The sequence below is a fragment of the Leptosomus discolor genome, chromosome Z (genome assembly GCF_034619465.1).
Source record: "Leptosomus discolor isolate bLepDis1 chromosome Z, bLepDis1.hap2, whole genome shotgun sequence".
In the NCBI taxonomy this organism is placed as follows: domain Eukaryota; kingdom Metazoa; phylum Chordata; class Aves; order Leptosomiformes; family Leptosomidae; genus Leptosomus; species Leptosomus discolor.
In genome coordinates, this window is record NC_141419.1 from 90815480 (window position 1) to 90842586 (window position 27107).

General features: G+C 49.6%; 1 protein-coding gene across 2 annotated transcripts in view; it reads right to left on the reverse strand.

Annotated features, from left to right (window-relative positions):
• Positions 1-3254: 3254 nt before the first annotated feature.
• Positions 3255-27107, reverse strand: part of SMAD7 (SMAD family member 7) — a 28942-nt gene continuing 5089 nt past the window's right edge. Inside the window, exons 3-4 of one of the 2 annotated variants that reach the window (XM_086479161.1) lie at positions 25665-25736; positions 3255-4919 (exon numbers count right to left, since the gene is read on the reverse strand). In XM_086479161.1, the coding sequence (XP_086335287.1) occupies positions 4381-4919; positions 25665-25736 (611 nt within the window). In that variant the 3' untranslated portion in view covers positions 3255-4380. Of the gene's footprint in view, positions 4920-25664; positions 25740-27107 lie in introns of both variants that reach the window. The other variant, XM_086479160.1, reaches the window with a different exon arrangement.

A 27107-nucleotide genomic window follows, 5' to 3' on the forward strand; every position in this document is an offset into this window, starting at 1 on the left:
ACAGCATTGGCAAACCCCAGCCAAGGGGAAATGCTTCCTTGCTTTAACCTCCAATCTCTAATGTGACCTTCAGACTGCTTCCCACCCTGCATCTACCAGCCCTAGAGCTGAACAAGCTCTGGGTGAACGAGGAGACATATGAGCCAATGATCAGAATCGTTCTGTCCCTTTCTTTTCTTTTCTTTTCTTTTTTCTTTTCTTTTCTTTTCTTTTTTCTTTTCTCTTTTCTTTTCTTTTCTTTTCTTTTCTTTTCTTTTCTTTTCTTTTCTTTTCTTTTCTTTTCTTTTCTTTTCTTTTCTTTTCTTTTCTTTTCTTTTCTTTTCTTTTCTTTTCTTTTCTTTTCTTTTCTTTTCTTTTCTTTTTTTCTTTTCTTTTTTCTTCTCCTCTCCTCTCCTCTCCTCTCCTCTCCTCTCCTCTCCTCTCCTCTCCTCTCCTCTCCTCTCCTCTCCTCTCCTCTCCTCTCCTCTCCTCTCCTCTCCTCTCCTCTCCTTTCCTTTCCTTCTTTCCTTTCCTTTCCTTTTCTTTTTTCTTTTCTTTTTTTCTTTTCTTGCATTGAATGAGGGCTATAATTAGCTCAGCAGGAGGTGAAGACTGGAACATTTTAGCTAAGGCTGCCATAGTATTAAAAAGCCATAGTTTTGCTGATTATTTCCCAGCTTTCTTACTCTGAACGGGACCATCACCTGGTCTCTTCTTTGGACAGACAAATGCAAGTAAAGATCCCATAAAATAAAGTGCTCTGCGTGGTGGTTCAGCTCATTCTCCAGATGATCACTGTAACATTTGACCTGGAAAGCCATGTCCGGGTGAATGTCCGGGCAGCTCGACATGTCTCCAGCCATGACCGGGGTAATCACATAGGACAAGGTGTAAAATGGGGCATGTGGAGGATATCCCCGGCCCAGCAGACCCTTGCTGCACCTTGCAAGCGATACAACAGCCCACCAGCACTGCGCCCATCATGGGGACACCTCAACAGCCAACCTCTGGGCTTTGCTGGATCATTTTTCCTCTTCACATTATCATAGAATCACAGGCTGGTTTGGGCTGGGAGGGCCCTTCAGAGGCCATCTAGTGCAACCCCCTGCAGCGAGCAGGGACATCTTCCACTGGATCAGGCTGCTCAGAGCCCCGTCCAGCCTGACCTGGGATGTTCCCAGGGATGGGGCATCCACCACCTCTCCGGGCAGCCTGTGCCAGTGGTTCACCACCCTCACTGTAAAACATTCCTTCCTTATATCCAGTCTGTAGTCTGATATCCCCTCTTTTAGTTTAAAACCGTTACTCCTTGTCCTATCGCTACAGACCACGCTAAAAACTCTGCCCCCGTATTTCTTCTAAGCTCCCTCTAAGTACTGAAAGGCAGCAATAAAGTGTCCCCAGAGCCCTTCTCCACACTAAACAACCCCAATTCTCTCCACCTGACCTCACAGGGGAGGTGCTCCAGCCCTCCAAGCATTACTGTGACCCTTGTGTATTTTGGAAAGCTGCTGTGAAGAGTGTTCTTTTCGGGGTACAGTATTCCCACCCTCTGCTTTCAGCTCGCAAGAGGAGCAACTGTTTGTAGCCTCTGTATCTCAAGAGTGGAAATCCTGAGAAACAGCAAGGTTAAATGATTTCGTCACATCTCGTGGACCAATGAGCAAGGACAAGGTCCCAGATGTCAATTCAAGGGACAACGTCATCTACGCTGCAATTTGGCTTCAGGGCTTTAACCACCAGGATCTGGTATGTACCCCACGGAACAAGGTGAAAACTTCTGCAAAACATCTCTTAAACGCAGAGTCCTCTGGTGTGCCCATGTGTCTAGTTGCTACTTGGGTGTCATACATCAGGGACAAAACTATCACCTCATCTCTTCTGGGTAAAGGCCCGTGCCTAGTTGCTGGCACAACAGCTTGGAGGTGGGAAAAGTACTAGTGACCCAAATATTACCTATCTTTTCGTTACTCGAGAGTACAAGCCAGCTTCTCAGATAGTTGACCATAACCCTGGTGTGGCCATCGACCTGGTGGCTCCTAGATCGCCTGCACAGCCCTGCCCCTGCAGACAAAAGGCTACAAAAGCTCAGAGGAGTCAACAGCTGGTTTTGTAATAAAGTCATCTGCTTCACCCTTCATCTGTAGAGCCTTTGATGGCGTTGCCTGGGTGGGTGTCGAGGACACGGGTGGGAGCGCTTTTCTTTGAGCATCTGATGCAAGCTATCAATACTAGCTTGGCTGCGCTGGACCTCAGAGGTACAGAACCTGGTCTAGTTGCTCACAAAGCCTGATCTACTGCTACGGCCATCGACCACATGAAGTACAGCAGAGGCTGGAAGTTACATTCCAGTGCTTTGGCAGGGAGGGAGCTTATGAGCACATCTGGACTTTCTCCTTCTCCAAATCCTTCAGTCTCCAGGACTCTGGTGGCTTCCACTCAAGGTCCTTCCCCACAAAAGGCAAGAACCAGCTGTAGGGACCTTCTCCCTGGCAGAGGACATGTGCAAGGGGGATGTGACACAGTGGACCATTGAACACCTGAAGACAGGGTGAGCGGGGCAAAAGGAAAAAAAACTTTTATTTCTAGAGGCACGGGAGTGAGGGGGCAGGAAAGGGTTGAGGAAAACCCACCAAGGACTGGCTTTCTGCTCTTCTCAAATTTTCCTCCTCGCCTGGTGGCATGGGCCACCCATGCCCCAGCACAGCGCAGAAGCTTGGCCTCCCCTGGTATTTCAGGGACTGGGACAGTGTTGAAGGGAAACCCCCAGCATGTGGGTTCTTTCAAGTTGAAATTATGAGAAAGCGCAATAATGACAAAAAAAAAAAACCTCGGCAGATTTTCAGCAGGGATCCGGGCACCCTGGCGCAACCTGCCCAGATCCAGCCAGCCCCTCCAGACTTGGGCTGACTGGGTGCATCCAAGCAAGGGAGCCCAAAGCTCAGGACTGACCCTGTCTGGGCGCCACCCACGCCAGAACAGTCCCACACGGCGCTGGGGTGGGTGCCGCTACACGGTACCCACTTAGAGCAGCATCCCTCCTGCCTGCCTCATCCCCACCACTAAAAAAAGCCACTCAGCACAGCCTGGGATCAAGTGTACGTTTTTATTTTTTAATGGAACATAAACTCCTTTAGAAAAAAACATTCATCTGGATGAATACACCCATAGAAAAAAACACCAACCTCGTGTTCTTTTTTTTTTTTTTTTAATTTGGCATTTGTTATTTGCATTTATATTAAAGCAAAGTGCATCTTCCTTATTTTTTTCTCGTTTATACACATTGCACAATACATAAATAATGATGCTTATAAAACGTCTTTATATTTACAAGTAATAATATATTTATATATAACATAAAATACATTTTTTTCTTTAATAAATCTCGGGGTTTTTTTAAGGAGTCCTTTTTTGTGTGTGTGTTTTATCTCCAAAGCACTACAATGCTAAAGTCCCAATGAGAATGCTCTCTTGTTCATTTAAACCTTTATATTTAGAAAAATAGCTTATGTTAAGGTCTAAACATGCTCATTGAGCTAAGAACAGTGTAAAAGTATCATACTCGTGTATGAATTCAAGAAGAAATGAAAGCACAACTGCATTTCCAGATAGGATGGTACCGGGATAACCTGATCTAAGCAGGTTACAACAGACCAACTATCGTGAACACTTTTTCTTCTGTTTTCCCATTTGTTTTGTTGGTTTGGTTTTGTTTCTTTTAGGCTTAGGCTTCTGTTGCTTCACATCTCAGCTCAAACAGGCCATGCACGAGGTTTCTCCGCTGTTGTTTTTCTCCCCTTGCATCAATCCATGACGATAAAAATAAAAGCAGTGGAAGGATGAACACAGTGACAAGACGTGAACCCAGCAACTAGAAAAATAAAATAAAAAGGGTGGGTAAAGACCCGGTTGGGAAAGTTCTGCACCATCCTTCGGCGGCAATGTGGGGTTAGCACCGCTGGGGAAGGGGTCTCGGTGTCACCGTCACCAGGGATGGCTGGCGGTAAGGGGAAGGTGGTGCATAAAAAATACAGGTATCTTGTTGTTTTATCCAAGAGAAGGAGCTGTAACGTATATCAAGTGGCTTCCGAATGCCATTGATCACATAAAATAATCCTTTCAGAGGCGTGAAATAATTATCGTATGCGATCCATCCCCTTGCACTCTTCTCTCGCCCTTCTGAGTTATTGGTCATTCACACTTTTAAAAAATATATATATTTATCAAAATACCCAAGGCAAAAAAAATCTTTCCATAAGCTATTTCTCAAAACAGGGCAGGGGGCGGGCAGGGAACAAACAAAACAAAACAAAAACAAAAAGGTTGCATGAAAAGCAAGCACTCAGAAGGAAATAATAGCAGCAAAGTAGTATAAATGTCATGAGTCCACTCTGTCTCGAGTCATCGGTTATTAAAAATAACCTCCAACCAGCACGGGCAACTGCTGATAAACTGTCTCGTGTAGCACTGGCCCCAGCCTTTCACAAAGCTGATCTGAACAGTAAATCCGGTCCATGGTTGCTGCATGAACTCATGGTCGTTGGGTCTCTGCAAGCTGTACGCCTTCTCGTAGTCAAAAGCCTTGATGGAAAAACCTGGAAACACTTTGTGAACCAGCAACGTCCTGGAGTCGGGGTTGTCCAGTGTGGCCGACTTGATGAAGATGGGGTAACTGCTGCGGTTGTACACCCACACGCCGTCCACTTCCTTGGTGAGCTGGATGCCATAGCCGATCTTGCTGCGGACCTTCTGCACCAGTTGGCTTTTGTTGTCCGAGTTGAGCTGTCCGAGGCAGAAACCATTCCCCTGAGGTAGATCATAGAAGATATCCAGGGAGGGCTCTTGGACAGAGTACAGCCGACCCACACGCGTCTTCTCTTCCCAGTATGCCACCACGCACCAGTGTGACCGATCCCCCGGCTCCTGAAGAACTTGGGAATCTACAGAACAGGACAAAAAAAAAAAACAAAAAAGAAGAAACAGAGAAATTGAGCACTGTGGGGATAATACAACCCAAAAGTGATGCAATGCTGGCAAGTCCTTGCCTGCCCATGTCTTCATGATGCTCTCCATGCACACATCAAGGCCCACAGCACAACCACCGTTTCCAAAACCCACTATTAAGACAATTTGACCCAGGTTTGGGGGATTCCCGTGCTGCTTCATCGCCTAGCTCTGGTTCGAGTTATGGGTCCTAAATCACCAGGTCCACCTTTAGAAGTGGCTTGAGACCCATCAACAGCACCCACGGCACGGCCATCCCTCACTCATGCCATCACTAGGACCACCTTCAGGGCCAACAGGAAAAGATGAGATGTGCCAGCCAGCTGCATCCAGCAAGTCCAAACACCCTAAAATCCCTTATTTGCACCCACCAGACAACCGATTCATTTCCATAAACTATCATCTACTGTGCACAGACACTGAAAAAAAATGAGGTGCTGCTAAGAAAACCACGTTGACAGTCACCCACGGGGACAGGAGGGGACAAGGACTCGCCTGCTTTAGTTCATGGGGCATTTTCATGCCCATAGGCACAGCCTGTGTGACGGAGAGGATGGAGATGTTGGATGAAGCCCCAACCCGCAGGAAGCATCATCAGACAGCGTCAGGGTGGGGACCAGGAATCTCACGCTTGTTAACAAAAATGGCCTAAAAAACTGCTGAAAAACCCGAAAATTTATTTCTGTAGCCCTTCTTTTGACTCCCTTGCCCATAGCTATACCCCATGGGAGCAGCAAGGATAAGACACAGGAGGAAAAAGCAAGCGGAGAGCGTCTGAGAAATGTGAAAAAACCCCTTTTCCTGACGGAGAATCCCCAGCAGCCCAGTGCGGCTCAGCAGGTAATTCCTTCCAACCTCGGTAGGCATGTTAAGACCTGAGAACTATTCGTCTCTGTAATTGTATTTTTAAAAAATTAATATATAATTAAAAAAAAAAAAATCAAGCTGGGAACATGAGTTAGTGAGCGCTACTGAAATCATCCCCTGCACCATGGGAGCAGCTATAGGACCAGGGATGGTGGGTGACCCAGCACCCCAAAGCTCTCCTTGCATCACGTCAGCAGCCCCCCAACCTCCCCCCAGGCACAAGCAATGGCAGCACCACACTGGCTGCCCTGTTTTCTGTATTTTTTTCTCTTCCCAGTATGCCACCACTTTTTTTTTTTTGCTATTAACAAGCCCATTTCCCCAGCGCAGGCGTTTTCTTCTCCCGTCTCTCAGTTGTGCTTCAAGCCCTGCACTGTGCTTTAAAAAAAAAAAAAAAAATAGCCCAGCCACACACTTTTAATTTCCTCATTTCTATGCCAGCGAGGAAAATATTTCTCCAGTTGCTTGAGGCAGCTACTAAAAATTGGCCTGACTGCATATGCCCCAAAACAGGGATCCTCACTCCTGGGTGAAACTGGGGATGGGGGTGCTGGTAGCGGGGGGGGGGGGGGGGGGGGTCCCCACGACAGCATCATTGAGGTGTGCCCCTGTTAGTCCTTCAACTTTTTCCGTGCCCCCCAAGACTTTGTTGTGGATAACTTTATATCCTACTGAAACTTGGCACTGTGCGAGGGAACAATGGGGGACGGGGCGGGTGGCTTGGGTTACCCCACCACCACCACCCAAATGGGGCACCCCCCACCCAAGGGGGCACCCAGTGGGGCAAGAAACACCCCCAGGATGGTGTTTCTCCCACCTGCCTGGGAGACATGAGGAAACTGTGGGGTGGGGGTGCCTAGGAGATCAAGGAACCTGCGGAGGGATGCTCCGGGATGCAGGAGGGGATGCTCCTGGATCCAAGGGGATGATGCTTCTGGATCCATCCCCATCTCGACCACCCCACCGCCCCACCCTCCCTGCTGACAGCCTGCCGGCAATGCTCAGAGCTTCCTGGGTTTGTTTTTACAGCAGCTGAGGGAATTTTGGAGCAGCAGCCATTGAACCCTGCCGAAATTCCTATAGGTTTTTATTTATCTGAACATAAAAGCATCCCTTTCAGGAGGAGGCAGGCAGGCAGGGGGGGGCGGAAGACTTTTTCACCTGATATTTGTGCTTGCATTAGTGAAGACCACTTAACAAGTAGCTCATTGCCGCTTACAAAGAGTTATTTAATTGCCAGCGCATTTTAAAAAAAAAAAAAAAATCTGCCTTGGCTATGAATGAACAGACCTTTATGGAGGGCTGGAAGTTCATGAATGAATCCCACTAGGTTTTTCAATGACATGGGGTGACCAGACCTCAAGGACAAGTCTTAGGTAATCCGGGATTATTTTTTTTTTTTTTTTTTTTTTTTTTTTTAAGGAGCCAATGCCAGCACACAGTATAAATATGCCAGAGCCTCTTCCGTTTGCGGGCTTCGGCTGTTGACTGGATGTCTAGTCAAAAAGCCATGAGAATATAAGGCTTGAGCTCGGATAAACAGGATCAGGCCTCCCTGCCAGCCGCCACCAAAGCCGCTTTTCACGGCTGCTGGGACCCCGGCGGAGCCTCCCCGCTCCCACCCACCTCCCTGATTCTGGCATCCGCTGGGAAAAGGGGTGGGAAAAGCCAGTGGCATCGCTTGGGCAGTGGAGGCAGGAGAGGAGGTTGCAGAAGAGGAGGGAAAAATGACGCAGAGATGCTTCCTACGGGGATGGAGATTTTTTTTTCCCCAAAAAGGCTTTTTTTGGTGGCAATGACCATGGGTCTGGGCAAATGAAGCAAATAGATGCATTTTGCCCCAAAAGGCCCTGCCGGGTTCATCTTGACCCATCATCCACCTCCTGTCTCCATCTGCCACAAACCCACACAAAAACCCAGACCCCAGGAAATTTTCAGCCACGTCACCCGCAACGTATCCTTCTGTGTGACAGCCCAGAAACGGCTGAGAAATGCATTGGGATTCTTGTTTTGAGTTAAAAGCAGTGTTTTTACGAGCTCCTCAGAGCAAAGACATCCCTTTCTAAATGCCTGGAAAACTCCCAGCGAACTGGGAGCTTTCCCATATTCCAGCAAACAATGATGATGTTTAATGCTATAAACATCCGCGGTATTATTCTGTTATTAAGCATCCCTCCGTTTGCTGCTATCGTTGGTTTATTATTATTTTCCATGGTTTGCTTTACAGCCTGCCTAGGGGCTCCGTCACAACCCAGCGCATTGTGCAAGCTTATTGTGAAAAAAAGAAAAAGGAAAAAAAAAAAAAAAGTGAAAATAGAGCAAATCTGCCCTCAGGAATTTAGAGAATTAGTCACATTGATCACTTATAGTTGCATCTAAGGAGAACGGCCATCTGAAGCAAAGCACATTCCTGCATGACGGGGAGAAATTAAGGCAATATACCCCAAAGCCTTTGGGGTAACATTTTTTGGAGGTTTGGTGTGGGTGGTGATGAAGACGGGGATGCCCCCGCACAACCACATTATTCAACATCACATTGACATTAAAAAAACGTTGTTTTTCCGTTATTTTTTAGACCTTCCTGAAGGGCTGCCCTGACATTTACTGGCGCATCCCTTGGTGAGGAAGGAGCATCCTCCACAAAAGCATCATCCCAGCTACTTCCCGACACACCCACCAGCATGAGAGGCTGTGAGGTTTCCCACCACCTGCCTTGACTCTCGCAAACATCAAGTCCTGCCCCAAATTGCTCAGTAAAAGGCCACTGCCAGGATTTCTCTAGCTTCAAGTGTGCACAAACACTGCCCACGGGCTCGGGGCATCATCCTGCTCCAGGGGGTGACGCTGAAGAAAATGCTACATCCATACAGAAATCCTGGAAGGTGGGACACGGGAGCAATAACCCCAAAACATTAAAACCACAGGGGTGCAGAGGAAGGTGGGTACGGGAGATTCACACCATGGAAACACCTGGATTTATCAGTAATGGGCCTATGTTTGGTCCTCCCAAGCTGTGGCAGGAGGACTCACAACTCACATCACTTGGAAGCCGCAGAAAATGTCTAGTACTGCTTTTCTCCTCATCCCATGAACACTTTTAAGATGATGAAACCACGTCATCTGTACTTTTTCTTTCCCAGCTCCAGCCGTTTTATGGGGAGTTTGGGAAGAAAAAAATTCTTATTTCATTCAGGAAGAACCGAAACATTTCAGCAAAACTGACTTTAAAAAAAAAAAAAAAAGGAAACAACTCAGGTCCTGGCTGGATTTTGGATCTCAGCCTTGTTCCAGTGCCAAGTTAATGAATGTAGAGGGGAGGTGGGCTGGGGATCTTTTGTTTTGCTTTGTTTTGTTTTGACATAGCTAAAGGTTTTCCTGTAATCAACCGACCTCTAAAGAAAACAGCGAGTTTAGCACACACTGAGCTATCCCACCCGCCGGGACTACTCCCATCTGATCAAGTCAAGAGCTATCTGAATTGTCACTCATATCTGTGACAGTAACAACTTGTCGTTGAAAATGGGAATACAACTGCGCTCCTGATTAGGTTTTTAAATGCCTGTAATTGGATCTTTCCTCAGTGACATTAGAACTAGATGCAAACTAAATTACCCAACCGCAGAAGTGTTTCGAACTACGTATTTATACTTTTTTATATATATCTATAATTTTTTTTTTTTTTTTTTTTGAAGAGCAGCTTTGACCCAAAGCATCTTCTCATGCTCTTCCTAAACTTCTCACCATCACACCCCCTCCTCCCTCATTCCTCTGTGATCCCTGGGGCTGGATTTCCCACCAAACATCAACCTTGATGCAATACTCACCACGGCATCATGTACCCTGAACTGCTAACAGAAGTCTCCTCGTTTTCAGAGAACCACAGAATACTTTGGGCTGGCCAGGGACCTTTAAAGGCCATTTAGCCCAACGCTGCTGCAATGAGCAGGGACACCTTCAGCTAGATCAGGCTGCTCAGGTTTTGTGGTCCCTTCACCTGAGCCACCTGCAGAGGCGACACTGCACGCACGACCAGTAACCCAACATGAATGGGTAAAGGCAACAGACAAACTGATGTAGCTGTCCACCAAGAAATGACAGCACCAAAAGGAGATCAGTTTTATGGACCTCTCCTAGGAGGACCAGGACCCAGACACAAGTTCCTGGGGCATCAGGGTGGTGGCATCCCTGCCTGGCTTCCCAGGAGGCAGCTTTCTGCTGGAAAATGAGCGATGTGGGCACCACCACCGAGCAGACGAACCTACAGTCCTCCCTCCTTTATCCGTCGGCGCGCACAGAGGGCATCTGTGCTTAAAAAAAAAAAAAAAATTGGCTGGACTGGTGTCAGCACAACGTGTCGTCTGGCTGGGGCCAGGGCTGAGACCAAGCTCAGCGCGTCTCGCGCCTGGTAATCTCTCTTGGCTGACCTTAAGCGGCATTTGTGAGCCTGGGGCAGAGCCATGCCCCCCATCTTCTCCTGCTCATCGAGATGGAAGGGATAGAGACACAAATACCGGAGGTTTTTACTGGGTTTTGCATCTCTTCTCGACGGTTCTCAGGGCAGCTCGGGTCACTCCAGTTGCAGTTTTGCCCCTCGTGTTACTGGCGAGCGCAGAATCTCAGGAAAAGCACACCCCTAACTCTTAATTTGAGAAGCAAACAGGCATTACAGGTGAGGAGAACACTGAGCATGACGTTCAACCACGCAGCTCATCAAAGCAAAGAAAAACGGGCACCAAAAAGGGCGATTTTACTTCCTTTCTAGTCTCTCGGGTAATTTACGGGCTACTTGGGTTGGGGAACAAACAAAAAAAAAACCCAAGAAAAATCCTTCAAAGCCTGATTTCCAGTTATGCCTTGCAAAAGCAAAGGAAAAAAAAAAAATCCAAATTAAAGGATATATCCTGCTGCAGAAAAGGGTCTTTGTGCCTTTAGTGGAGTTTCTGGGCAGGCTGGAGACACCAACCACGGCAATGTTTGCCCCAACCCTTTTATACCTCCCTGCACACAAGGGCTAGACAGCTTCAGCTTCCTCAACTCGCCCCCCACCACCACCCCGCCCCTGTTTTTGATGGCTGGGATGATTTCTGAAAGGCTAATTTAGAGGACAGTCATGTGTTAAGATCCTGCTGTTTGCAGAGAAAATAAACCCTTACCTACTGCAGGGATGCCACTGCCCAAGGTGGCCCGTGGGGTCCCTCTGCCACGCCAACTGAAGAGCCCCCAAAGAGCTGGGGACAGTCGGTCACGTCAACACGTACTTAGGGAGCCCTTAATCTGTGGATTATTGACACGATAGACCATAACATCTCTTTAGAAGCCATTACAGCCCATCGTGTCAGTAGGTACTTATAGAGTCCTTAATCCGCAGATTGACAGGCTAGACCATAAATTTGTGTCTACGTCTAATCAGGCAGTTCTTATTGCTCAGCATACACAGCAGTCATGCAGGCTGAAAAGCCTTAAGATTATTTCTTTCATTTATTAACAAGTTGCCCACCCAGTTACTTAAAGGCTCCTTGCTCCTAGCAAAATAAGTCAACCTTGTATGAAAATAAATGTCCACCTGAGTTTCGCCCCCCCCCGCCCCGCCCCACGAAGACTTCAGTTTGCTGAAGTTTTTCTAAGGGCTGGTATCCAGAAGCCGAGGTGTGGCCAACAGATTTGAAACCTTGCGAGCCTGATGAGGACACAGAGCCTAGAATTTGGCAGAAGCCCATCAGGGGAAGGAGTGTGGGATTTCCCAGTATTTGTAACCAGGGCTTCGGTTCAGACTCATCTTACCAGCGACACAGGAGCTTGGGAGTGCTCTGCTCAGTTCTCTGATGACCCAATCAAGAACTTCCATCACCTTCACCATGGCTGGGAAACCCTCTTGTGAAACCAGGACAAAAACGAGTCAGGTCAGACAGTGGGTAGACATGACTGATCCTTGAGGACATCCCCTAAGGTTCCCACCCCAGCTTGGTGGCGCCTTGAGTCAACCTTCTCCCAACCTGGAACCCAGCCCTGACCTTTGAGGGTTAATTCAGGGATGGGACACAAAAGCAAGAAAACAAACTCAGGAAAGGTCCCTGCAAGCATGTCATTGCACACCTACAAAGACTCAGGAGCAGGCACCAGTACGGAAAACACCAAGGCTGGCCCAGGAGGGATGTCCAAGCCCGAAAAATACAGGGTGGTCAATATAGACGTGTGAAGGAAGCCCAGCTCCCTGATGTCCCCTGCACCAGAGGATGGCAAAGAAAGAACTGAAGTGAAACTGCTGAGTCCACGGAGTCCACCAAACCAGAAGTTTGATTCATAACATCCTATTAGTCACTGCTTACTGTCTAATTACAGCGATTAATCAATTACCACGGCTGAAAACGACTCGAGAGAGAAGAACCTTTTTTGTGCCCATTTTCTTTAAAAGCCACGCAAGGCTGCAGCTACAAGGGAGAAAAAAAAAAAATAAAATACACAGGCACACACCAAAAATGCCTGTCTGCCTGTCTCCAGTGGTTAGAGAGGAGCCAGCTGACTCCGGTTTCCTCCGTACCAGGCTTTGGGCCTCATCAGCCATGCAAATTATAGAGTACTGTGCTGTCTGAAGGCCGAATTTTGACTCAGCTCAGAGAAAAGCCTTAGAGGAAGGGTGGGGATGAAGAAGCCAGCCAAATCCATTCATAATATTTACAGTAAATGGGCCTCTTTGCTGTTGTTTAGTATACAGTCAGTCTAATTATTTTTGAAGTTTTAATTTAAAGAACCTTCTTTATCTGCCTCTCCTTCTGCACTCCTCAAAGGTGTGGGAAAACTTTTCCCTTGTTTCAAAAAAGCAGTAGGACGGGAATCCCTTCTCCAAGCTCCAAGCCGGCAGTTGGGTGGACGAAGGGATGCTTCAGGAGGAGAGACCCTTCCTGAGGCGTGCTGCTAACATCCATGGGGTTTTTAAGACCCCCAGGCCACCTGGATAGGCACGAGGGCATGCAGGTCCACATGGAAAACTGCCAGAAATCCTGTTTTTGATGCATGTGTCCCCACTGCTGCTCTCCTATGCCGCAGGGTGTAATGGGTTTTTGCGTGGTAAGGTTTTGGTAGCAGGGGGGTTACAAGGTTGGCTTCTGCGAGCAGCTGCTAGGAAGTCTGCCCTATGCCTGATACAGCCAACACCAGCCGGCTCTAAGACGGACCCACTGCTGGCCAAGGCCATCAGTGACACTGGTAACACCTCGCCTCTGTGATATAACGTGTTTAAGAAAGGGATAAAGTTATTGCACAGCAGCAATTGCAGCTGGAGAGAGGAGTGAGAATACGGGAGAGAAACATTTCTGCAGACACCAAGGTCAGTGGAGAAGGAGGTGGAGGAGATGCTCCAGGTGCCAGAGCAGAGATTTCCCTGCAACCTGTGATGAAGACCACGGTGAGGCAGGCTGTCCCCCCGCAGCCCATGGGCGGTGGAGCAGATGACTGCCTACACCCCGTGGAGGACCCCACGCTGGGGCAGGTGGACGCCCAAAGGAGGCTGTGACCCCATGGGAAGCCTGCACCGGAGCAGGCTCCTGGCAGGACCTGTGGCCCGTGGAGAGAGAGAAGCCCACGCTGGAGCAGGTTGCTGCTGGGTGACCCCGTGGGGGGGCTCACGCTGGAGCAGTCGGTTCCTGAAGGACGGCACCCCATGGAGGAGACCCACGCTGGAGCAGTTCATGAAGGACTGAACCCGTGGGAAGACTCATGCTGGGGAAGTCATGGAGGACTTTCTCCCGTGAGGGGGACCCCACACTGGAGCAGGGGAAGCGTGTGAGGAGTCCGCCCCCCTGAGGAGGAAGGAGCGGCAGGAACAACAGGGTGATGAACTGACCCCAACGCCCCATTCCCTGTCCCCTGTGCCACTTAGGGGGAGAAGGGAGAGAAATCGGGAACAAAGTTAAGCCCAGGAACGAAGGGAGGAGTGGGGGAAGGTGTTTTATGATTTGGGTTTATTTCTCAGTACTCCTCTCTGAGTTACTGGTAATAATTGCATTTTTTTCCCAAGGTCGAGTCTGTTTTGCTCATGAAAGTAAATGCTCAGCGATCTCCCTGTCCGTATCTTCACCCACGAGCCTGTTGTATTTTTCTCTCCCCTGTCCACCTGAGAGGAGGAGTGATAAAGTGGCTTTGGTGAGCACCTGGCATCCAACCAAGGTCACACCACCACAGTGAGGATGTCCCGAGAGGACTTGCTGGCTCGGGAAGTGTTGCAGGATGCTCCATAGCCCCATGCACCCTCTGACCTCCTACCCTGCCTTGATAGCAACCTGGAATTAATCGTATTTTAACGACAATCAGCCAAGAGGATCCTCTGGAAAATGCAAAAAGCCCAAGACAGAGTTTGTGAGATGCTGCCATGCGGCCACCAAGCGACTCGGGGTTGGTACCAGCCCCAGCTCCGGGAGACGAGCAAACACCTCCGTGCTCCGTCCTTGGCGGCTACGACGACGCACCTCTTCTCCACCCATACCCAACCCAGATCTCAACCAGAAACCTTCTGAGAAGGAGAAACCAGCACACAAAGGGCTCCTGACTTACAACAATGCAAATCAGACCTGAGGATGAGCTTGCCAAAATACCTCTCCCGGCTTGGGTTGTGCTGGAGGCTTCCTGTGACAGCATCCTGCCCATCACCCTTCCAGCGTGGGGAGAAGCCACTGAGGCGGATGCTGAAGCCACCAGAGGCCACCGGGCCATGCCAGCCATGGGGCCACAGGCCCCCGCAAGGCAGCCACCAAGCTTCATTTTCGAGGATGAAGACCTTAAAAAGTTTTTGCAATTAAAGCTCCACTGTTGCAAAGCCGGGGGAGGTCACCTGGTACCGGCAATGCCCTGGGGAAGGCAGGGATACAGCCCCCAGGAAAGCCTCAGCTCCCCACTGACAACATGTAGCTACGCGGGTTACACGTAAAAAACTTGTAAAGGCCTTAATAAAACCTGAAGCAGAGCAGTCTAGGATTTCCAAAAACGGATACCTAATACACAGATGTGTGTTAGGACTCCCACCCCCCCACCCCCCCATCCCCCCCCGCCCCAAACTGCATTCACGCACACACGTGGCATTGCTGCTGCTATCCTTTCAATACTGGGAAAAAAAAAAAAAAAAAAAGCCCCCTCCTCACAGCACACCGACCTAGAATTCTCCCTAAAGACTGGAAACACACGTAAATATGTGCTTCCCCCACCTCCCGCCAAAAAAAAAAAAAAAAAAAATTTAAAAAAAAACCAAACCCTCCCCCAGCTCCCTTTCCCAGAGCAGCATCCCTCACAGGGATGTAAAACCCACGGAAAAAGCAGGGTTGGAACAAAAGTCCTTTTCACGCTTGCCGTGCCCTGCTCCGTAACAATTATGAAACTGTTTAGCTGGGCTGGCATTTGGAGCATTTACTGCATTCCTGCCAATAAATTCCAGTCCCGGATCCGATGGAAAAGACTCCCCCCCCCCCCCCCCCCCCCCCTTTCCGCCTCCCTCCCTTGCCTTCATTCCTCCTGGCTTTCTTTACAACCTAATACCCTGTCGACGCGGGGCAGGGCCTACTTAGGGGAAAAAAAAACACCCAAGCGCCAGACTGGAGACAGCATGCAGACTGAAAAAGTTAATCATTACTTCTGTCTGCTTCATAATCTAATCACGGCCTGTTCCTAAGAGCAGGCGGCAAAGCACGCTCAAGGCAGGGTCACCGCCCAGGGACGGACGGACTGATGGACCGGACGGACAGCATCGGCCCCCTACCTGGGTAGGGGGCAAGCGAGGGATGGACGGACAGCGTTTGGACGGAGTTCACAAGCCTGGCCATGCACACACCCCTCCCCTCGCCTCTCACTTTGGCTCAGGATTAATAACACTTAGCAATTATAGAGAATATTACGTTCATTAAGTAATTAACCCTCCCGGCGCTCCGGCGGAGTTGGCACCCCCCTTTCGCAGACGGAGGCTGGCAGAGGTTTGCCCCGGGATATATAAAATGGGGCAGGTCAGCAGCACCCAGATTAAAAAAAAAAAAAAAAAACCAAAAAAACCAACCCAAACAGCTCGTTGGGGTCATTCTGTCCTGCTTTGGGTGGCAGCAGCAGAGCCGTGCACCAGGTGGACATTGTGCCACAGCCAGGGTGGCATCGCCAACATCCAGCAGCATCCTCCCCTGGGGGGCAAAGCCCAGGGGATTCGGGCATCGCTGAGACCCATCAGCATCCTCCCACGGGGTCAAAACCCAGGGGATTTGGGGCTCGGCACCACCACTCAGCAAACCCAGCACCACGCCAGCGGCTCCAGCAAATAACCTTGGCGCAACGTCTCAGGTGTGTCAAGGCTTCATGCTCTTGACACCCAGGATACATTTTCCATGCTCGGCTGTGACAAAGAGCAGGAAAACTACGGGCCTCTGCATAGGAAGATTTATGGGTTTGTTCCTTATAATGAGCTAAAAAGTCTCAGCCCGGCTTCCAAAGAAAATGAATTCATCAGTTCAAACGCAGTGATGTAACTTCAGGCTCCCAACTCCTTTTCCAAATAAAACTCCTGTTATTTGATTCCTGCTCGAAGGATGATTTTATGGAGTTATTTACTCCATCCGCTCTGCCCGGGAAGGTGCTGCCGGAGCGCAGCCACGGGGTCACCGGCAGCCGTCCCGCGTGGGTGAGCAGCACTCCATCTCACCGTTTAATTTCTTGACTATTTTGCTATTATCCCTGCTTTTCTACTCAAAATCTCACCATGCACACCAACGTGCAACCAGACACATAACCCCTCCAGTATTATTTCCACCCGCCACGGAGGGAGCTCCCGCTCGGCAGCGATGCCTGGCAATTTTTAGCATCTGTAAATTCAACCCACTGGTTTCCATGATCAAAAAATCACCAGATCCAGAGCCAACTTCAATGGTTGTAAAAGCAAAGGATGGTTGAACTTTCACCACCTTCCCAACACATGAGTTTCTCCAGTGCAAAGCCAGCTCTTATTGATGCAGTTTTGGCGCCTCTACAAAAAAAAATCTATTCAACCTATACATACATAAAATCTATAATTCTACATATATATACAAAATATTCAATATATAATGAATATCTTTAACATACCCAACCTATATATATTCTATATAATTATATATGTAGACTGTAGTCATTACATATTGAATACATAATATATATTAAATACGCACATAATATATTCAACATATAGAATATACGCTACCTATATTCAACCTATACACATGTATATGAGTTGACTAGACTATGTTGAATACATAACTGTCCATAGCCTCACTTATTACACGCACATATAGACACGTATTTGCAACAAGGCTTAACAGCCCAAGCAGTTCCGAGTTTAACAGAGAAACCTGCCTTTCCACCTGCTCAAGTATTAAAGGAAAAGCCAGGAAAGCCCACGTGAGCCAGGACTTCACCCCAAAGATGGCTTGCCAAAACCCAGCACCCCACCGGGCATCTTCCTTCATCCCCCAGGGAGTATGAGGAAGGACCACAGAGCCAGGTACCCGCCATCGCACACGGAGGAGCATCACCGAGACCTCCTGCAACGACCCCACTAGGCATCTTACTTCATGCCCAAGGGAGGAAGAGGAAGGACCACAGAGCCAGGTACCCGCCATCGCACATGGAGGAGCATCACCAAGAGCATCACCGGGACCTCCTGCAACCACCCCGCGGTGCTTCCGCATTGCCGGTACGACCCAACTGGGGAGCTGAAGCCGGGAGGATTTTTATGCAGTGAGGTTAAAAGGGTAGAGAAGGGCTGAGCCAGCTCTTACGGGGTGGTTTTTTGTGTTGGGTTTTTTTGTTTTTTTTTTTTTTTCCCCTTGCAAGTTAAAACCAAGATAATGACACTGGGTGGGGACCAATTTGAAGGGCTGAGCAGCCAAACCAAAATTAGTCTCCCGGCCAAGAGCTTCCTAGGCCTCACAGTTTGGGGAAGGAAGCTGAGAAAAGGCATGAAAAAAAAAAAAAAAAAAAGATTCCTCGGGAAGCTCAAGTGTCGCACTCAAGTAAAGGTGACCCTGCTAGTCAAATATTTTTCAACATAATAAAAATAAAATCAAGTACTGGAACAGCCTCCCTCAGAAAAGTGGGGCCCATGGGATGGGATTTTTTTCTCCTTTTTTCTCCTTTTCTTTCTCCTCCTTCCCTGGCACTTTCTTTCCTTTCACTAATAACTATGTTTTCTTGTAATTTTTTTTTTCTTGGCTCTTTCCTCATAAAAGACTGATGTAATTTCCTGTCTTGTCCCAATGTTTCCTGTTAATTAACAGGGTGAAAGTTATCATCACATATTTAAATGGCTACCCAAAAGAGGGGAGGGGAAAAAAAAATAAGGTAAAAATAAAAAAGAAAGGAGAGGGAAGGGCTGTCAGTTAGCAAACACGACATCCCATTCCCAGTAGCACAACACCCCCTGGAAAAAGCTTTTTGGACACAATGAATCTAGCCCATGGGCAAAGACCCCACCAAGGGTGGCTCCTGCAGCAGGGCCGTGCACAGGGGATGGGAGCCCCCACCCTTCCCTGGATGGGGATGGAAAATCCCTGCAATGCTTGCCCAGAAAAGCTCTTGCCTTGCATCAAAAAAGTAAAATAAAAGAAAAAAAAAGGAAAAGAAGAAGAAGAAAAAGAAAAGAAGAAAAACAAAAATTATAAAGAAGAAAAATGAAAAAAGAAAAGAAAACGAGAGGGAGAGGGAGAGGGAGAGGGAGAGGGAGAGGGAGAGGGAGAGGGAGAGGGAGAGGGAGAGGGAGAGGGAGAGGGAGAGGGAGAGGGAGAGGGAGAGGGAGAGGGAGAGGGAGAGGGAGAGGGAGAGGGAGAGGGAGAGGGAGAGGGAGAGGGAGAGGGAGAGGGAGAGGGAGAGGGAGAGGGAGAGGGAGAGGGAGAGGGAGGAGAGGGAGAGGGAGGAGAGGGAGAGGGAGGAGAGGGAGAGGGAGGAGAGGGAGAGGGAGGAGAGGGAGAGGGAGGAGAGGGAGAGGGAGGAGAGGGAGAGGGAGGAGAGGGAGAGGGAGGAGAGGGAGAGGGAGGAGAGGGAGAGGGAGGAGAGGGAGAGGGAGGAGAGGGAGAGGGAGGAGAGGGAGAGGGAGGAGAGGGAGGAGAGGGAGAGGGAGGGGAGAGGGAGGGGAGAGGGAGGGGAGAGGGAGGGGATTAAATAAACAAAATTTTAAAAAATAGAACAAAGTAAACTGCAGAGAAAGAGGCAGGCGGCAACACCCAAGATGTTGCTTTTCTTAAAAGAGCAAGTCAAAAAATAAAAGAAAGCCCAAACCAAGGGGCTAATCCAGAGTCAGTGGGCGGAAATCCTGCGAGACGCCGAGCTCCTTCCCTCCCCTGACCTCAGCCCCGCGCAGGATCGCGCCACTCGCTTCCCCGTGCCCTCCCATTCCTCAACAGCAGCCGTGACGCAGCCGGTACCCCGGCGGCACCGGAGCCAAGCCGGTGGCCTCGGCACGCCAACGGCGGGGTGAAAACAAAGCGATTTAGGCAAAAAGCGAGGGTGGTTAGAACAGAGACCGTGCCTCAGCGGTTAATAATATCTCAGTGCTGAAAATAAACTGGAAAGGAAGCTCCTTTGTGACAGTAGGCAGGCGGCCAGGCTGCGGCGTGGGTCATTCAAGCCGGCCGGGGACGGCGGTGGGGCTGGCACCCACCCACGCCCGCCCCTGGCTTGCACCCATCACCCAGCCCATCACCCTCCTAAAGCACCCAGTTAAGGGGCTCCACACACCCCATTTTTCCCAGCGCACCCTAAAACGGGGTGTAGCCCGTTTTCACCCCGCATCGAGGTCGACGGTCTGGGCTGCGGCGGTTAGGAATCGGCATCCCCACCCCACCCCACCCCCCCCCCCCCCCCCGCCATGCTGGTGGCGGGGAAATGCATGTGGTTAATGTTACTGGTTCCTCTAGTGTAAGCGATACCCGCTGGCAGACAGCGGGGATGGAAACGATGCAGCCCGCATCCCTGCCAACCCGGGGCTGCTCCTCTACGAGTGTTTTTGTCCCGTCGAGCCGAGTTTTAAATGTCCCCCCTACGATCAAGTTGCCAGCGCTCATCAGGACACCTCTTGCGAGCACAGCGTGGTTTGAATTGACACCTAACTTCCAAAATTCACCTTTTTTTTGCCCTCGTTCCTCCCTAAAAAGAGCCGGCTTGCAGGATAAAAACCAAGCGGTCTCCAACATGGTCTACACCATGAAGGACTCGCTGGTGGGGGGGGGGGTCTTCTTCTATGTTTTGCTGTCGACTGCTCTCAAGGCACTGTTTCAATGGGAAAATCCACTGGCACCCGGAAAAATGGATTTAATGGAGCTGTACAGGTATAGACTGAAAAACCTGGCCTTTAATGAGGGGAGCACATCTGTCATCAGGTTGGCTTTTTTAAAACCCACCCTACAAGAGTATCAAAAAGCTCTAAAGGACTTAAAATGAATTATTAAATGGGTCCTATTTGCTTGGGGGGATTTTAATTAGCTAAGAGCCAGGAGCCAGGAGGAGGATGCCCCCAGCATCCCCACAGCAGCACAGGGGCTATCCTGGACATGTCCCTGGGGGGGTCCCCGCAGGGCGAGATCCCCCTTAAAAAGAAAAAAAAAAACAAACCCACAGGGCCGAAGGAGCTGGAGCGGGTGGCCAAGCCAAGAGCCCCGGGTTGGTGCCAAGCGCCGGTTCCCTCCTCCCCACTGGCCACAGTCAGATGATGTGCGAGGCGAGCCGGGAGGCTCCTAGTCTGGCAGGCAGCCTGCTTTGCTCCAGAGGCTCCAGTGCTGTCATCTTGGCATTAACCCCTGATAACCTTGTCCTTTCCAGGATGGGACAATGATTTTTAGGTAAGGGGGGGGGGGGGGGGGGCGTTTCATGTCTCCAAGGAGGCTGGGAAGGAAAGGGTGCTATGCCCTGCAACGCTCAATGCAAATAAAAGAAAAATATTAGAAGGACAAATGCTCAAAAATAAACCAAGAATAAGTGACTTTAAAAAAAAAAAAAAATTCCCAAGCAATTGTTTATCCTTGGGACAAATATACAATCCTAGTTCCACAGGAAGATGTCTCAATTTCAGATTATAATAGGATGCCAATTTGTAAATAAAGGCATTTCACAGGAGGTTATAAACTCTGTGCGAGAGGGAGGTGGAAGGAGGGGGGAGAGGGAAAACACAGGCAGGACTCTGCCGGAGAAACCACGCGGGATCCTGTTTACATGGCGGGAGGGATGCAATGGGGAGCAGCTTCAGGGGGGCGAATAGCTCCAGATTTGGACAAGGTGCTCCTTCCCCAACGAGCAGATACCAGCCAGGATCAGAGGCATAGTGAAACATTCCCGGCCTGCCTGCAATTTTGGAATGAAATGTCACTCAGCCAAGCAGTCCCTTAAACCAGACAAGGTCCCATCGCTGCGAGAGCCGGAGCAAGGAGCAATTCTGATGCTTCTCCAGCTTCCAGAAGTCTTTTCCCACCTTTTTGGGGCAGAGGAGTTGGGAGGGAGAAACTGACGCTGCGCTTACTCCAGAAGAGCCTTGCAGGTCTCCCAGCCTCAAGCTTTGCAGAGCCTTGGTCCAGCACCCACCAAGCATCGTCACTGAACATCTACCACCTCCAGGAGACCCTGGGGGTGGTTCCAGAGTCAAGGCAAGTCAACAGGACTAGGCTGAAAACTGGGTAAACTCTTGGATTTGTTATTTTATGATTAACCTCTATAAATAAAAAAGCAGCAGAAGTGGCGAGGACACAAGCCAGGTCATCCTGGTTTTCCTCTGTGACGGCCAGCTCTGGGCTTCTTGGGAGAGCTCTGCTTTGCCAGCAGATCCAGCACCATTCATCTGTCCCACAGGAGAGCCACCTTCTCACCCACACGGACACCACAACCTTCCATCAGCTAAGCGCCACCAGTCCCACACCACACATGGGTCAAGAGGGAGATGTCCAGGGCTGGATGGAGAGCACTCCGTGGAGACCCAGCAACAATACCATCAAGCACCATCAGCTCACTTCCACCCTCAGAGCAGAGCATCTCCATGGCTCACATGCGAATTCGGCTCCTACCAAACAGATGCCACCGGACCATGGGCTGGCTACCTCCAGGCCCTCCAAGCATGGATTTGCTTGTTTGAAAGAAGAGCTATAACCAAACACATCTGCTGAGAACAAGTTGGCTCAAAATACAGGAAAAATCACCCTCTGTCTCCTACCTATGGAAATTACTTTTATCTCCAATGGGATATTTTTGCTCTCTAACCTCGTCAAGCATAGAAAGGATCTGGACCGGTAATACCTCAGCACAACCATCTTGGTACGAGACACCATGAGTGAGGAGACACCGTGAGCGAGGAGTCCTGACCTACTGACAGAGCGACCACCATTAAAAGCCATTTAGTCTGGAGAAGAGGGGGCTGAGAGGAGACCTTATCGCTCTCTACAGTTGCCTGAAAGGAGGCTGTAGTGAGGTGGGGTCGGTCTGTTCTCCCAAGGAACAAGCGACAGAACGAGAGGGAATGGCCTCAAGTTGTGCCAGGGGAGGTTTCGGTTGGACATCAGGAAGAACTTCCTTACGAAAAGAGTGGTCCAGCCCTGGAACAGGCTGCCCAGGGCAGTGGTGGAGTCACCATCCCTTGTGAAGGTGTTCACAAACCGTGTGGATGTGGCACTTCGGGACATGGTTTAGTGGGCACGGTGGGGTTGGGTTGACGGTTGGACTTGATGACCTTACAGGTCTCTTCCGACCTAATGATTCTGTGAGTCTATGATTCTAAAAATAAAGTTATAAGAAAATAAATAAAGGCAAGAATACGGAAGCGAGAGCCAGCGCCTCAGGGCGAGTGAGGGGTGCATCAGCTGGAGAAGGGGATGTCTGGGGAAGGCAGCAGAGGCAAGATGATAAGAGAACATCAGCACACTGTGAAGAACTACTCAATATTGCATTCCCGGGCCAGGAAGGAGAACAGAAAGAGGAGGGAGGGAAAGAGCGGCCCAGATCACTTATCACAAGGGGGAAACACTCCCCGTACATCCCCCCCAGCCATGCCGCTCCCCCTCCCACATCCTCCAGTGCCTCTGGTATCCATCAATGAAACTGCCTTCAGCCTCCAAGAGAAGACTGCAACCCTGGCAGCGGCCAGACCTGAGACTCCTCAACATCAAAGGATCATCATGGAGAACTGCAAGGGTGCTTGCTTCAATCCCCTTTCTAATGCTCCTCTTGCCATCACCCTCTCAACATCCGCATGTGGTTTCCCTGTCAGAGCGGCTGTGAACCTGAGGCTGGCCCCGTTCCCAAATTCTCAGTGCCGAGAGCAATATCCCTCACTAAATCCTGTCCTTCCAGCTTCCAGACATTAGGGCAGGTCTACTGACTTTGAACACCACTACTACGCCAGCATCCACTGCCCACCACTGGTGGCCAAAGCCTACAGTGCCAGGCGGCCAAAGCAACCTGCCCACGATGCTGCAGGAACCCACCACCCGCCATCCACCCACAATGTCTTCCAAAGCCTCCTGCTCTAGTTTCACAGCCTACCAAAATTGGGAGGTTTTTTGCTTTTCTTAAAGCCATCCTTTCATCAAGGAGCTGCCAATCCAGTGCGCACAGTCCTGGTCCGGAGGGGATGAGAGATGCTGGATTCTCCACCCAGCATCACCAATCCCCACCTGCCCAAACTCAGGTAAGACCAAGCCAGCTTCCCACGTACCCTGACAATAACTCATTAAAGCCCTCTCCAAATACACTCTTCTACTCTAACTAAAATATGCAGGGAGGGGGGTAGAAAAAAGAAGGAGAAAGTGAGCTTTGGAGGATGGCTGCAAAGTGCGTTTATTTTCCTTTCTCGACTGGGTCTCTCCAGTTGGGAATTTTCAGCGCTGCACTTCTGCGCGCGGAAGGGAGATGCCAGTAAATCAGAGCAAATTCAAAACAAATGCTCTTTCATGTGGAGGCATTCGGCTTTGTTTCAGGGCTTGGGTAGCTAACCGTATCCCCTCATGAGTCAACTCTCCTATCAGCTCCTCATTAAACTAAATGGCTACAATTACATTTGGGGAGGAAAAAAGAACGGTTAATGATCGTAAAAGGTTCTGTTTCCAGGCTTTGAGGTAGGGGGGAAACCTTTGATAAGGAAAACCAGAAAAAAAAAAAAAATCAATGAAATAATATATCTATAAAATAAAGTAAGTTTAAGAACGTATTTTCAGGGGGAAACGTGGTTTCTTTTTGGGGGAAGGCTCTACGAAGGAGCTGGGGCTCCCGCTCCCGCAGCCCTTCGGGAGGCACCGGGAACAAGCCGTGTTATTTCCTGCAGCCCAAGCCCCCACCTCCCGCCTTCCCTTCGGGAGCAGAGCAGCCAGACGAGATGTTATCAATAGGCTGAACCTTACAGAAAGCCCCCTTTTAAAAGCGAGTACTTCCTCTGCTTATTTCATGTGGTATCCTGTGGAACTGAACTCTCTCCTCCCCTCCGCAACGGGTGTATTTCAGGAGGAAAAAGGAAAAAAAAAAAAAGATCTAACAACATCCTTATTGTGTTGTTTTGCTGCTTGTCTTTTTTTCTTTTTACAGTCTCTTTTTTTTCTTCCCTAAAGCTATAGGCTCTAATGGCAAAAAATTAAAGAAAAACCCCAAAGCCTTCTGCATTAAAAAAAACCTCAGCGATGAGTTTTTCTGTTCCCTCTCCCCCTCCGTTTGATTAATTCTCATTAGGGCCTTTGAACAAACAATATGCTCCCCTCTCAAATAACAGACAGGGTATATATTACACCCAAAGAAAAACAAACAAGGCTCACTTAAAGACATCCACACCAAATGCAATTCCTGGAGAGAGGCAGAGGCAGATGCACGCGTGCGTGCAGCCGCCGCCGACCTCTCTCTGAAATTCCAGTTTCAGGGCGATGAATAAATCATACATCAGGGAGACGTCCCCACAAAGGGAAGCACCGACAAACATCAGCGAGTACATGCAGGTACATGGTTTCAGACATTTTAATCCTGGTAGAGACAGAGGCCAGCCACAGAGCCGGCCAGTCCCGGGGTGGGAGATGAGGTGCTGGAGACATCACACGTTGGAAAAGGTGTTGGGAGTTGGTCTAGATGACCTCTAAAGGTCCCTTCCAACTCAAAGCATTCTAGGATTCTATGAAAAGCCCAAGACGGGTGGGGAAACCACTCTTTGAACCCCCATCCTGTAACGGCACCCAGAGGCTGAAGGAGATGTCAAACGAGCAAACAAGGGAATCACAGAATATCTCGAGTTGGACAGGACCCACAAGGATGACTGAGCTCAACTCTCTCTGCAACATCCTCTGCAATAAACAGGGTCACTTTTCCTCCCCGGGCACCACAAGCCTCACGCACGAGATGTGGGATGCTGGTGACCCTACCATGAGCAAAGCCCAAGCGTGGCTCTCGTCCCAGAGACAAGAGGTGCCACCACCACCACCAAGTCAAGCAGAGCTTGACGCCGAATCCTTCTGCAAGACACAACCACACCTGCTCCGAAAACCCACACACCTGAACGAACGGGCGGCCAACATCGCTTAGCCTTCCCCAACACGCCTCTTCCTGCCTCACTCCAAAAATTAATGGAGCGTTAAGGCTGGAATTCAAAGGAAATACAGGCTTTCGGGGATGGAGAACCTCGCCTGGGATTTCAACACATCCTCTGCATGAGAGGTACGCAGGCAGCTGCTACTGAAACGAAACCCAATTCCCCCTCTGAGCGTGCTTTTCTCAACGACGCGCAACCCCAAAACTCCCCAGCATCGCTTCACCTTCCCTCGGTCAACGCAACCCGCGGCCAAAATCAAGGGCAAGAAGAGATGTCTTACCTGAAAGCCCCCCAGGGGCTAGACAATTAGTTCCCCCTGTTTCAGTGGAGGAAGGCACAGAGTCTGGACAATCTGCTGGAGCAGAGGAAAAGGAAAAAAAAAAAAATCAGTATATAGGCAGTTTTTCGCAGGCTCCCAGCATCGCTGCGAGCAGAACGCACATTCCAAAGGGTTTAGCAGGAAGCGATTACTAATTGTCCTCGCAGAGACAGTAGTTCATCAAGAAGCACCCACCCTAACTCATCACCTCAATCAAGGCTGCGCGCTGCGCTTCATCACCAGCCAACGCTGATTATAGACCAGCAAAAATTACAGACTGGCTGCCACCTCTCCGGCCAAGTCACCGCATAATGAGATCAAGGTCGTCGTTGTTCTGATGTAAGCGAGCTCCCTAAAGTGCTTAAATCGTGGCTTTGCTCACCCAATTTAGTCGACACCTGTAACTCACCGAAATGGGAACCGAAAGGGAAATGTCTCATCGCTGCCCTTTCGCGGCAAACGGTCCACGTTTGCATTCCCCCGCTCAATTTTTGCCACTGCCAGCTGCTGGCGGATCTTACACCCTGCTGTCACCTCCTGGGACAGGCAGGCAACCGGATCTCCTCCTCCACGCACCACCAAAGGGCAAGGGCAGGGTTAGACCGGCCGTCCCATTAGAGGTCTCTCCTGATGCATGGAGGTGCTCAAGCTCAATGTCTGGACTTTCCCATCCCAAGCCTCCAGGTGACAACAGCCAGAAGCCAACACCAATCCCCTGCTCCTACAGGCAAAGTCTAGCTTTTTGGTCACTACCGTGGGTGAGGTAAGCTCAAGGACAAGCCTGAGAAGATCCGCGAAGCTCACGCAACCTTCTGGTCCTCAGCAGGTTCTCAGGGACAGTGGGTTTCATCAAACCGGGGCTCCCTACTGGCATCGTTTGCTCGCAGCTGTATCTCAAAGCAAGGGCCACCACCAGGAGAGCAGAGACAATTTTCTCCCTACTGATAAAGTCATTTTTCCAGATTTCATCCCTGAAATCTCAGCGAAAACGAAACTCCTGCCGGCACAATCTCATTTTATCAGAGTAAAGTAGAAGCCCTAACAGGAATATACAGTTTAACAGGATATACTTAATCAAACCAAAAACAATAGGGGAGACAGGAAATGGACTTACTTGTGAAATACTGTATATGATATACTCTCTAAATGCCTTGTCGTGCTTTCTATGCTTTAAAGAAATCTTTTTTTCTTTTTTTTTTAACACCTTCTAGTCCAGACAGAGGATTCCCCCTGCCCTTCCCCTGAGATGGCTCCAACTGCTTGGGCTACAGACGCTTTCTGAACTCAGGCTGGACCACGCTGCCCTGCGCTGGGCTCCATCTGCCCCCAGTTACAGCTCGCTGATGAGTCCCTGGGGGACAAAGGATGTTAATGTGCCCTTTCCATGTTGTCTCGCCCTAGGGA